Source organism: Oncorhynchus keta, chromosome 25 (assembly GCF_023373465.1).
Source record: "Oncorhynchus keta strain PuntledgeMale-10-30-2019 chromosome 25, Oket_V2, whole genome shotgun sequence".
Taxonomy (NCBI): domain Eukaryota; kingdom Metazoa; phylum Chordata; class Actinopteri; order Salmoniformes; family Salmonidae; genus Oncorhynchus; species Oncorhynchus keta.
The window spans coordinates 20,080,126-20,093,142 of NC_068445.1; the positions used below are offsets into that span (position 1 = coordinate 20,080,126).

The 13,017-nt window shown below is 44.1% G+C and overlaps 1 protein-coding gene across 2 annotated transcripts in view; it reads left to right on the top strand.

Annotated features, from left to right (window-relative positions):
- LOC118358369 (membrane-associated phosphatidylinositol transfer protein 2-like) overlaps positions 1–13,017 on the top strand; it is a 118,566-nt gene that overhangs the window by 48,133 nt on the left and 57,416 nt on the right. For both annotated transcript variants that reach the window (XM_035736125.2, XM_035736123.2), the window contains exon 2: positions 7,819–8,033. In XM_035736125.2, coding sequence (XP_035592018.1) covers positions 7,956–8,033 — 78 coding nt within the window. In that variant the 5' untranslated portion in view covers positions 7,819–7,955. The remainder of the gene's footprint in view (positions 1–7,818; positions 8,034–13,017) is intronic.

A 13,017-nucleotide genomic window follows, 5' to 3' on the forward strand; every position in this document is an offset into this window, starting at 1 on the left:
AGGTTGACATCAAGATTTTAATTTGGTAACTCGTACAGTGTGATGTGATAATCGTAAAATACTGAATCTGACATAGTCTGTAAAGACCTTAAGGGGGATTGAAAGGTGGTGTTCAGCTACTGGACTGTTAGCATGATGAGTGGTGGTTTGATTTCTATTCAATTACATTTACATTTAAGGGGCTTTATTGGTATGGGAAAGCTATGTTTCCATTGCCACAGCAAGTGAAATAGATAATAAACACTTAGTGAAATAAACAAACAAAATGTACAGTAAACATTACACTGACAAAAGTTTCAAAATAAAGACATTTCAAATGTTATTATGTCTGTATACAGTGTTGTAATGATAAAGTACAAAAGGGAAAATAAATAAACAGAAATATAGGTTGTATTTACAATGCTGTTTGTTTTTCACTGGTTGCCCTTTTCTTGTGGCAACAGGTCACAAATCTTGCTGCTGTAATTGCACACTGTGGTATTTCACCCAATAGATATGGGAATTTATCAAAAAATTGGATTTGTTTTCAAAGTCTACATTTGGCAGGAGGTTAGGAAGTGCAGCTTAGTTTCCACCTCATTTTGTGGGCAGTGTGCGCATAGCCTTTCTTCTCGAGAGCCAGGTCTGCCTTGGGCGGCCTTTCTCAATAGCAAGGCTATGCTCATGGAGTCTGTACATAGTCAAAGATTTCCTAAACTTTGGGTCAGTCGCAGTGGTCAGGTTTTCTGCCACTGCGTACTCTCTGTTTAGGGCCAAATGTATTTCTACAGTAATGTTGTTATCTCTTCTCTCCCCCCACGATGTTCCGCTCTGCTTTTGTGGATGTGTCGTACCATCTAGAGCTGCTGTGCATTGTGTGTAGAGTATAAAGAAATAGCGGAGGAGGAGAGAAGGAAGAGTTCAAATCCCACAGCTCAACTTCCCTCCCACACTATGAACCAGTGCTGCCTGCCTCTCAGTCAGACCTGTTAAGTCATCAAATCTATATCTAATCTAATTGTATTTGCTTCGTTAACCACAGGTGTAGACTGACAGTGAAATGCTTACTTGAGAGCCATTCCAAACAACGCAGAGAGAAAAATATAGAAAAATAATAACATGAGGAATAAAATACACAATCAGTAACGATAATTTGGCTTCATACAGTATTCAGACCCTTTGACTTTTTCCACATGTTGTTATGTTACAGCCTTATTTTAAAATTGATTAAATCATTTTTTACTCATCAATCTACACACAATACCCCATAATGACAAAGCAAAACCAGAAATAACTTATTTACATAAGTATTCAGACCCTTTGTTATGAGACTTGAAATTGAGCTCAGGTGCATCCTTTTTCCATTGATCAATCAATCAAGTGTATTTATAAAGCCCTTTTACATCAGCCAATGTCACAAAGTGCTATACAGAAACCCAGCCTAAAACCACAGAGCAAGCAATGCAGATGTAGAAGCATGGTGGCTAGGAAAAAACTCCCTAGAAAGGCAGGAACCTAGGAAGAAACCTAGAGAGGAACCAGGCTCTGAGGGGTGGCCAGTCCTCTAATGGCTGTGCCGGGTGGAGATTATAACAGTACATGGCCAAGATTTTAAAATGTTCATAGGTGACCAGCAGGGTCAAATAATAATAATCACAGTGGTTGTAGAGGGTGCAACAGATCAGCACCTCAGGAGTAAATGTTCGTTGGCTTTTCATAGCTGATCATCCTTGAGATGTTTCTACAACTTGATTGGAGTCCACCTGTGATAAATTCAATTGATTGGACAATATTGGAATGGCACACACCTGTCTATATAAGGTCCCACAGTCGAAGGAATTGTCCGTAGAGCTCTGGGACAGGATTGTGTCAAGGGATAGATCTGGGGAAGGGTACCAAAACATTTCTGCAGCATTGAAGGACCCCAAGAACACAGTGGCCTCCATCATTCTTCAATGGAATAAGTTTGGAACTTGCCAAGACTCTTCCTAGAGCTGGCCACTTGGCCAAACTGAACTATCGAGGGAGAAGGACCTTGGTCAGTGAGGTGACCAAGAACCCGATGGTCACTCTGACAGAGCTCCAGAGTTCCTCTGTGGAGATGGGAGAAGCTTCCAGAAAACAGAGATGAACAGAGCAAAGTACAGAGAGATCCTTGATAAAACAACGACCCTAAGGACAACAACCCTAGGCACACAGCCAAGACAACGCAGGAGTGGCTTCGGGACAGGTGTTGGAATGTCCTTGAGTGGCCCAGACAGAGCCCGGACTTCAACCCTATCTAACATCTCTGGAGAGACCTGAAAATAGCTGTGCAGTGACACTCCCCATCCAACCTGACAGAGTTTGAGAGGATCTGCAGAAAAGAATGGGAGAAACACTCCAAACGCAGGTCTGCCAAGCTTGTAGCATCAAGTCTGTAATCGCTGCCAAAGGTGCTTCAACAAAGTACTGAGTAAATGGTCTGAATAGAGGTCGACCGATTATGATTTTTCAAGGCTGATACCGATACCGATTATTGGAGGACCAAAAAAAAGGCCGATACCGATTGATCGGCCGATTTTTAAAATGTATTTGTAATAATGACAATTACAACGATACTGAATGAACACTTATTTTAACTTAATACATCAATAAAATCAATTTAGCCTCATAAATAATGTAACATGTTCAATTTGGTTTAAATAATGCAAAAACAAAGTGTTGGAGAAGAAAGTAAAAGTGCAATATGTGCCATGTATGTTCCTTGCTCAGAACATGAGAACAAATGAAAGCTGGTGGTTCCTTTCAACATGAGTCTTCAATATTCCCAGGTAAGAAGTTTTAGGTTGTAGTTATTATAGGAATTATAGGACTATTTCTCTCTAGACCATTTGTATTTAATATGCCTTTGACTATTGGATGTTCTTATAGGCACTTTAGTATTGCCAGTGTAACAGTATAGCTTCCGTCCCTCTCCTCGCTCCTACCTGGGCTCAAACCAGGAACACAACGACAACAGCCACCCTCGAAGCAGCGTTACCCATGCAGAGCAAGGGGAACAACTACTCCAAGTCTCAGAGTGAGTGACGTTTGAAACGCTATTAGCGCGCACCCTGCTAACTAGCTAGCCACTTCACATCACATCATTACACCAGCCTAATCTCAGGAGTTGATAGGCTTGAAGTCATAAACAGCAGAGCTGCTGGCAAAACACACAAAAGTGCTGTTTGAATGAATGCTTATGAGCCTGCTGGTGCCTACGATCGCTCAATCAGACTGCTCTGTCAAATCATAGACTTAATTATAACATAATAGCACACAGAAATGTGAGCCTAAGGTCATTAATATGGTCGAATCCGGAAGCTATCATCTCGAAAATAAGACGTTTATTCTTTCAGTGAAATACGGAACAGTTCCGTACTTTATCTAACGGGTGGCATCCATCAGTCTAAATATTCCTGTTACATTGCACAACCTTCAATGTTATGTCATAATTATGTAAAATTCTGGCAAATTAGTTCGCAATGAGCCAGGCTGCCCAAACTGTTGCATTTACCCTGACTCTGTGTGCAATGAACGCAAGAGAAGTGACACAATTTCACCTGGTTAATATTGCCTGCTAACCTGGATTTCTTTTAGCTAAATATGCAGGTTTAAAAATATATACTTCTGTGTATTGATTTTAAGAAAGGCATTGGTGTTAATGTTTAGGTAAACGTTGGAGCAATGACAGTCCTTTTTCTCGAATGCGCACTGCATCGATTATAAACTAGTAATATCATCAACCATGTGTAGTTATAACTAGTGATTATGATTCATTCATTTTAATGCTAGCTAGCAACTTACCTTGGCTTCTTACTGCATTTGCGAAACAGGCAGGCTCCTCGTGAGGCAGGTGGTTAGAGCGTTGGACTAGTTAACCGTAAGGTTGCAAGATTGTATCCCTGAGCTGACAAGGTAAAAATCTATAGTTCTGCCCCTGAACAAGGCAGTTAACCCACCGTTCCTAGTCCATCATTTAAAATAAGAATGGGTTCTTAACTGACTTGCCTCGTTAAATAAAGATTAAATAAAGGTGTAAAAAAAAAATTGGCGTCCAAAATGACCGATTTTCGATTATTATGAAAACTTGAATTCGGCCCTAATTAATCGACCATTCCGATTAATCGGTCGACCACTAGTCTGAATGTGATTTTTCAGTATTTGTTTTATACATTTGCAAAACTGTTTTTGTTTTGACATTATGAGGTAGTGTGTGTAGGTTGATCAGGGAAAAATGTAATCAATATAAAATAGGTCTGTAATGTAACAAACTGTGGAAAAAGTCAAGTGGTGTGAAAACTTCCCGAATGCACTGTATACAGGGTAACAGAACCGGGTCGATGGGGTACAACGTGATTGAGGTAGATATGTACATAGAGGTAGGGGTAAAGCGATTAGGCAACAGAATAGATAATAAACAGTAGCAACAGTGTATGTGATTAATCAAAAGGGTAAATGCAGATAGTCCTGGTATCTATTTGGTGAACGTTTTAGTAGTCTTAAAGCCTTGGGGTAGAATGTGTTCAGGATCCTGTTGTTCCAGACTTGGTGCGTCGGTACCACTTCCCGTGAAATAGCAGATAGAACAGTCTATGACTTGGGTGGCTGGAGTCTGACAATTTTTAGGGCCTTAATTTTTAGGGCCTTTCTCTGACCCCGTCTGGTATATACAGTGCCTTGCAAAAGTATTCGGCCCCCTTGAACTTTGCGACCTTTTGCCACATTTCAGGCTTCAAACATAAAGATATAAAACTGTATTTTTTTGTGAAGAATCAACAACAAGTGGGACACAATCATGAAGTGGAACGACATTTATTGGATATTTCAAACTTTTTTAACAAATCAAAAACTGAAAAATTGGGCGTGCAAAACTATTCAGCCCACTTAAGTTAATACTTTGTAGCGCCACCTTTTGCTGTGATTACAGCTGTAAGTCGCTTGGGGTATGTCTCTATCAGTTTTGCACATCGAGAGACTGAATTTTTTTCCCATTCCTCCTTGCAAAACAGCTCGAGCTCAGTGATGTTGAATGGAGAGCATTTGAGAACAGCAGTTTTCAGTTCTTTCCACAGATTCTCGATTGGATTCAGGTCTGGACTTTGACTTGGCCATTCTAACACCTGGATATGTTTATTTTTGAACCATTCCATTGTAGATTTTTCTTTATGTTTTGGATCATTGTCTTGTTGGAAGACAAATATCCGTCCCAGTCTCAGGTCTTTTGCAGACTCCATCAGGTTTTCTTCCAGAATGGTCCTGTATTTGGCTCCATCCATCTTCCCATCAATTTTAACCATCTTCGCAAAGTTCAAGGGGGCCGAATACTTTCGCAAGGCACTGTAGGTCCTGGATGGCAGGGAGATCGTCCTCTCTACCTTCTGTAGCTCCTTGCAGTCGGATGCCTAGTAGTTGCCATACCAAGCGTTGAGAGAGCCAGTCAAGATGCTTTCAATGTTGCAACTGTATCACTTTTTGATGATCTGAGGGCTCATGCTTATAAGTCTGGTACCATTATATTATATGATTCTATAGTAAGAATAATATAATTGAACTTAGCTGAATACAATAGAAAGGATATTTTTCCCATTCTGGAGCGAGTGCGTATATGAAGTGGCTATGTTGAATGTAAAAGTGATCATTTGGTGATCCTTTAGTGATCACAGGTCCTATATGTTAGTTTTATAGTTATTTAGCAACCAGTTGTGAATGATACAAACCTTAGAATATCTTAGAAATTAAAACATATGCATGATGTGACTATAGGCTATCGATGGTTTGAGAAAATTGCTAAAAAATCTTGTGATCTGTTCCTGGCCTCAGGTTGCACACAATGTTCTTTCATCAAGTGATCATATTTTCACCCATCAATTTAATATTGTCTTTACTAATATGTCAAATTAGTTTAGATTTAGAATGGCCCGTTATCAAATGGACAGAAACAGGGGCAGGGGAAATATGACATGTCATCAGTATTCACTGGAATAGTGAATTCAGGCTGCTTTCCCACTGGCTCGTTTTTCAATCATGCCAGGTAAGCTACTCCGGTTATTTCACTCCATGCGTCAACCACTGTTTGATGAGCATGCAGCCTCTATTCCTCCAAACTCTGTATGCCATGGGCTCTCCAACCCTGTTTCTGCAGCTACCCAGTGCTTAATTTGGGAAACCAAGTGAAATCTGTTTGGGAACGTTAATAGTAACATGTTTTCACAACAAAACACATTTTAATTCAACTGTTGATTCACTGGAAGAGGGACAATAGAGCCCCGAGTACCAGGCCATTAGCGACCTAATGGTCATGAGTTGGGCACTACCATAATTAGACGGGATGGCTGTGAGCCATATACGACCACAGTTTCTGCTTTTGGGGGAGCCTTATGGTTACGCAATGCTGGGGTAATCAGTAGTGGATGCTCTGGGTTCTCTCCTAGTCCGACATCAAACTTGTAGTTATAAAAAAGTATAAAAAAGTATAAAGACAAAACAACAGCCTCTGCATGACATCAGTAGCCTGGTGCTCCAAATTGCATACTTTCTCTATTTTAACACCAATAAACATATCTGTTTGTACATTTACAAGTGAATGTGAACAAGGGACAATGTGCAAATGTACAACGTTTTGATGCATGCAGTACTGGCTCTTCAGCAGCATGTCTACATGCTGTGTCTGTGTGGAGTCTGGAGTCACTAAGGCAATGGGCCTGCCTGCTCTGCTTTGAGAAGAGGGGAGAATCAGACAGGCCTAGAATGGGGAGAAGAAAAATCAAGTAACTCAAAATATCAGTGGCAGCTGTACAAATCACTCATCCAAAGGGCTTTTCCTTCTCAAACAAGGTAACGCCACATCATCTTATTAATTCAACCACTAGCAAGTTAAACTAGGGCTCGTGTTAATGAATAATGCTGCGTTTTTATGCAGGAAAAAAATATATAAAACGCATAAGAAATATCTTGCTGTGTTTTGTAAACACATCTAAAATGCTTCTTGTGATTTCTGTTCGGCATCAGACTCATTCTGTGCATCAGTTGCACTTCTTCACTGGGATGAGAATTCAGGAACGGGAGTTCTATCAGCAGACAGCGCTGCCACTGATGTGGAGCTTCTTTTCTCTGGTGCTGTTCTCAGTGTAGCCAGCCTATTTTTCTCAGGTAAAATGCAAGATTGACTTAAAGCAAAACATTAGGAAATGTATCTGGCTACATTATTTCTATGATAGGCCTAAATGTTATGATGGCCATACATCGTTTTTGCAAAAAATACCTTGCTTTTTGATTGTAAGCTCATTTACTTGTGTGGCTGCCAGCCAAATAGCATTGCACTTCTGTTTTCATCTGATGAAAATGACACTGTTTTATGCCAAATGTGTTGCACTATAGTTGCACCTCCCTGATCATTTTATTGAAGAAAACACTGTTGACTTTCAATATAAAATTCAACCCCTGTCAATACACAGCTGGACACACCTGCTCCTGCTTTCTCCTGTTGTGACTTTTACAAACAAACACGTGACTGGCTCAGCTGTGCTGGGGAACTAAGTAAGCTTCATAATGTAAAATAATATGACAGGTGAAATAAGAACGGGGATCTGCTTTATCCACTAATGTATTGCACAAGTTGACTGCAGATATTTACTTAACAAATTGCTACAAATATTTAATGGTATTGAAAAACTTAAAATAACATTTTGATGGTATTGAAAGAGCATCATGTGGCTATTTCCAAATACCCCGGTATACGGTATATACGGTATACCGCACAAGCCTACTTTAACTGTTCAGCGATCTTACCATTTATGTCTCTCTTCTCATCCACAGGCACCATCGATGAGGACGCAGCAGTGAACTGACGAGTCACACATAGAAACCCCCCAGTCCCTCCCACCACCAGCCCCCTCCCCTCCCTCTGTCCCTCTCCCCTATTCCTGGCCCCTCTCCCCCACCCCAGACTCACCATGCTGATCAAGGAGTACCGGATCCCAATGCCAATGAGCGTGGACGAGTACCGCATCGCCCAGCTCTACATGATCCAGGTGAGGCCAACAGACACACGCTTCACCTGTAACTCCTGACCCCTCACCTGCAGGACAACACCTCCACCCCAGAGTTCAATAGAACACTCACTGGACAACAAATCTGTAGTGGAGTGGAGGGGGAGCTTTTGTAAAACAGGGGATTTTCTACCGCGATTGGTCATTAAAGTGCTCAATTATAAATTGATTGGTCACACAGCGTTTAATGTTGGGATACAGCCGGGTTTCCAAACTGGTGGCCCGTGCTGAAAAATGTTGTACCCCAAAGTTTTCTGAGCAAAAATAAATAAGTAATTGTAACGGCTGTTGTTGATGGAAGAAGAGGAGGACCAATGCGCAGGGTGGTAAGTGTCCATATTGATAATTTATTACCATGAACACAAAAACAAAAATAATGAGAACGAAACAAAACAGTCCTGTACAGTGAATACACAAACACTCAACAGAAAATAATCACCCATAACAGGCTACCTAAGTATGGTTCTCAATCAGGGACAACGATTGACAGCTGCCTCTGATTGAGAACCATACCAGGCCAAACACAGAAATCCCAAATCATAGAAAAAAAGAACATAGACTGCCCACCCCAACTCACACCCTGACCATACTAAAACAAAGACAAAACAAAGGAACTAAGGTCAGAGCCTGACAGTACCCTCCCCCCCCCAAAGGTGCGGCCGCAAAACCTGAACCTATAGGGGAGGGTCTGGATGGGCGTCTGTCCGCGGTGGCGGCTCTGGCGCAGGACTTGGACCCTCGCCGCTGACCTCAGACTGGGGACCCTATTAACGGGTCCCGAATGGATGGGAGATTCCGGCAGCACCGGAGAGGCGGGAGATTCCAGCACCACCGGACAGGCGGGAGATTCCGGCAGCACCGGACAGGCGGGAGACCCCGGCAGCTCCGGAGTGAGGGGCGATTCCGGCAGCACCGGAGTAACGGACGGCTCTGGCAGCTCCTGACTGACAGGCGGCTCTGGCAGTTCCTGACTGACAGGCGGCTCTGGCAGTTCCTGACTGACAGGCGGCTCTGGCAGCCCCTGACTGACAGGCGGCTCTGGCAGCTCCTGACTGACAGGCGGCTCTGGCAGCTCCTGACTGACCGGCGCCTCTGGCAGCTCCTGACCGACGGGCGACTCTGGCAGCTCCTGACCGACCGGCGGCTCTGGCAGCTCCTGACCGACCGGCGGCTCTGGCAGCTCCTGACCGACCGGCGGCTCTGGAAGCTCCTGAACGACGGGCGGCTCTGGCAGCTCAGGACAGACGGGCGACTCTGGCAGCTCAGGACAGACGGGCGACTCTGGCAGCTCAGGACAGACGGGCGACTCTGGCAGCTCAGGACAGACGGGCGACTCTGGCAGCTCATGACAGACGGGCGTCTCTGGCAGCTCAGGACAGGCGGGAGCACCTGTAGGGAGGAGACGGAGAGACAGCCTGGTGCGGGTGGCTGCCACCGGAGGCCTGGTGTGTGGAGGAGGCACCGGATAGACCGGACCGTGGAGGTGCACTGGAGGTCTCGAGCACCGAGCCTGCACAACCCCACCTGGCTGGATGCTCCCCGTAGCCAGGCCAGTGTGGCGAGGTGGAATAGACCGCACTGGGCTGTGCTGGCGAACCGGGGACACCATGCGTAGGGCTGGTGCCATGTACCCCGGCCCGAGGAGATGCACTGGAGACCAGAACCGGCTTCATGGCACCTGGCTCGGTGCCGACTCTAGCCCGGCCGATACGAGGCACTGCAATGTAACGCACCGGGCTATGCCTGCGCACCGGGGACACCGTGCGCCTCACGGCATAACACAGTGTCCTGCCCGGTCCACCTCTCTCCACAGGAAGCACGGGGAGTTGGCTCAGGTCTCCTACCTGACTTAGCCACACTCCCCATGTGCCCCCTCCAATAAATTTTTGGGGCTGCCTCTCGTCCCAGTTGCGCTGCCGTGCCAACTCCTCATAATGCCGCCTCTCGGCTTTCACTGCCTCCAGCTCTGCCTTGGGGCGGCGATATTCCCCAGCCTCTACCCAGGGTCCTTTGCCATCCAAGATCTCCTCCCAAGTCCAGGAGTCTTGAACCCTCTGCTCCTGGGTTCCACGCTGCTTGGTCCGGTTGTGGTGGGTGATTCTGTAATGGCTGTTGTTGATGGAAGAAGTGGAGGACCAATGCGCTGCGTGGTAAGTGTCCATATTGATAATTTATTACCATGAACACAAAAACAAAAATAACGAGAACAAAACTAAACAGTCCTGTATGGTGAACACACAAACACTCAACAGAAAATAATCACCCACAACTCAAGGGTGAAAACAGGCTACCTAAGTATGGTTCTCAATCAGGGACAACGATTGACAACTGCCTCTGATTGAGAACCATACCAGGCCAGACACAGAAATCCCAAATCATAGAAAAAAGAACATAGACTGCCCACCCGACTTCCGCCCTGACCATACTAAAACAAAGACAAAACAAAGGAACTAAGGTCAGAACGTGACAGTAATAACTTTTTGAGTGGTTTAATTTTCTTTGTTTGACGTAAAATACTGTAAAAACACCAGGAAATCAACTCTAAGTGATTTTCATTTAAGAAATCTGTTCCCAAGTATTCCCGCACATAATAGAGAGACACGTGATTGTATTCAAATGTAGGTTTTAAAATATTTTTTTTGTCAACAAATGATTTGTTATTTTGTTCCGGCCCCCGACCATCCACTCAAGATAAAGTTGTCCCGCGGCTGAATCTAGTTGATGATCCCTGGTATACAGGAACAATAGGAGCTGTGTACTGATGGATTATCTCTACTTTAACTCTCTGAGGCTCCCTCCCTCAGCTGGGTGTGTGTTTTGTCCAGTGAGGGCACTCTGCTACTCTCTTACAGCAGGCAGAAACTGCTGTGACGTGAAAGCCGCCAGTCTAAAGCTGCTAGGAAGGACCATACTCCCCCCGGGAGGAATGTCTCTAATGGATTCATTTGTTCTGTTGTTTATTTATACGCCAGAAACATTTTGCTTGTGGGCACTAGGTAGGGATGATGAAGAAGCTGCTAACACAGGATATTGAGAATCTCAATCAACACTCCTCTGAATTCTCTTCTGTCCACTATTCAGGCTGATTTAACTGCAGCTGTCCCTACTTAGCTGCATTACATGTAGCCAGCCCAGCCCTCTTCCCCTGCCTACCACTGTACACTAAATACAGTTTGTACAGTTTGCATTATCCTCGGGTGTACAGCACTGGCCACTAATCCGGTTGAGCTGCATTTCCCTCTAAATGGGTTTGAACATGGTCATGTGAACAGACATGCCCCAAGGCAGTCATAAAAGTTGTGTCCCTGCCTCTTTAGTGCTTTGTCAGTACAGTATTAAGGGTGTTGGGTACTGTATGGACTTGTACTAGCATGTTTTAATGTAACTGGATCAGAGGAAGGGCTTTGACACTAGAAGGAAGAGGGGCTGATCAGTCATTTCCACAATTGGGGTTGAGCTCCAGAGTCATTGATTCTGGCCCAGTTCCATAGGTACTTGTGAACCTCAGCAAAGTGAACAGATGGAGAATCCAGAAGGATAGAGTGTTTACAAGCAAGCTGAGGCAGGCAAGGGAGGAAGGATGGTGTTAAATTAGTGACCCATAGTTACTTTCCCCTTTTCCACCTTTTCAGGTCACACAGCAAAATATTTAGGAGCATATACAAGTAAAATGGTCACACTATAGAGCACTGTTGCCATGGCAACCACGACGTCAGCAGCATGCCAGCAGTCAGGTTGAGAGAGAGAGAGAGGAAGAGAGAGAGATAGAGGAGACAGACCCACTGGTTGCCCTCTAGGTTACAGAGAGCTGGTAGTCCCATCCACCAAACTACCAGGTGTGAAACAGGGAAGGGACTTAGGGGGTATGCTAATTTGGTATAGAGCAGACCTAACTCACTTCATTAAATTAATCAAAACAGGAATATTCTACATTTGGCTAGAAATTCAAAAGGAAATTATCCTAACAGAGAAAAATGTCCCCCTGTGTGCTACCTATATCCCCCCACTAGAATCCCCATATTTTAATGAAGACAGCTTCTCCATCCTGGAGGGCGAAATCAATCATTTCCAGGCCCAGGGACATGTACTAGTCTGTGGCGACCTAAATGCCAGAACCGGACAAGAACCTGACACCCTCAGCACACAGGGGGACAAACATCTGCCTGGAGGTGACAGCATCCCCTCCCACATATGCCCCCCTAGGCACAACTATGACAACATAACCAACAAAAACGGGTCACAACTCCTGCAGCTCTGTCGCACGCTGGGTATGTACATAGTCAACGGTAGGCTTCGAGGGGACTCCTATGGTAGGTACACCTATAGCTCATCTCTTGGCAGTAGTACTGTAGACTACTTTATCACTGACCTCAACCCAGAATCTCTCAGAGCGTTCACAGTCAGCCCACTGACACCCCTATCAGACCACAGCAAAATCACAGTCTACTTAAACAGAGCAATACTCAATCATGAGGCATCAAAGCCAAAGGAACTGAGTAACATTAAGAAATGCTATAGATGGAAGGAATGCAGTTTGGAAACCTACCAAAAAACAATTAGGCAACAACAAATTCAATCCCTTTTAGACAATTTCCTGGGTAAAACGTTCCACTGTAATAGTGAAGGTGTAAACCTGGCAGTAGAAAATCTTAACAGTATATTTGACCTCTCAGCTTCCCTATCAAATCTAAAAATCTCAAATATAAAACCGAAGAAAATTAACAATAATGACAAATGGTTTGATGAAGAATGCAAAAATCTAAGAAAGAAATTGAGAAACCTGTCCAACCAAAAACATAGAGACCCGGAAAACCTGAGTCTACGCCTTCACTATGGTGAATCACTAAAACAATACAGAAATACACTACGGAAAAAGAAGGAACAGCATGTCAGAAATCAGCTCAATGCAATTGAAGAATCCATAGACTCTAACCACTTCTGGGAAAATTGGAAAACACTAAACAAA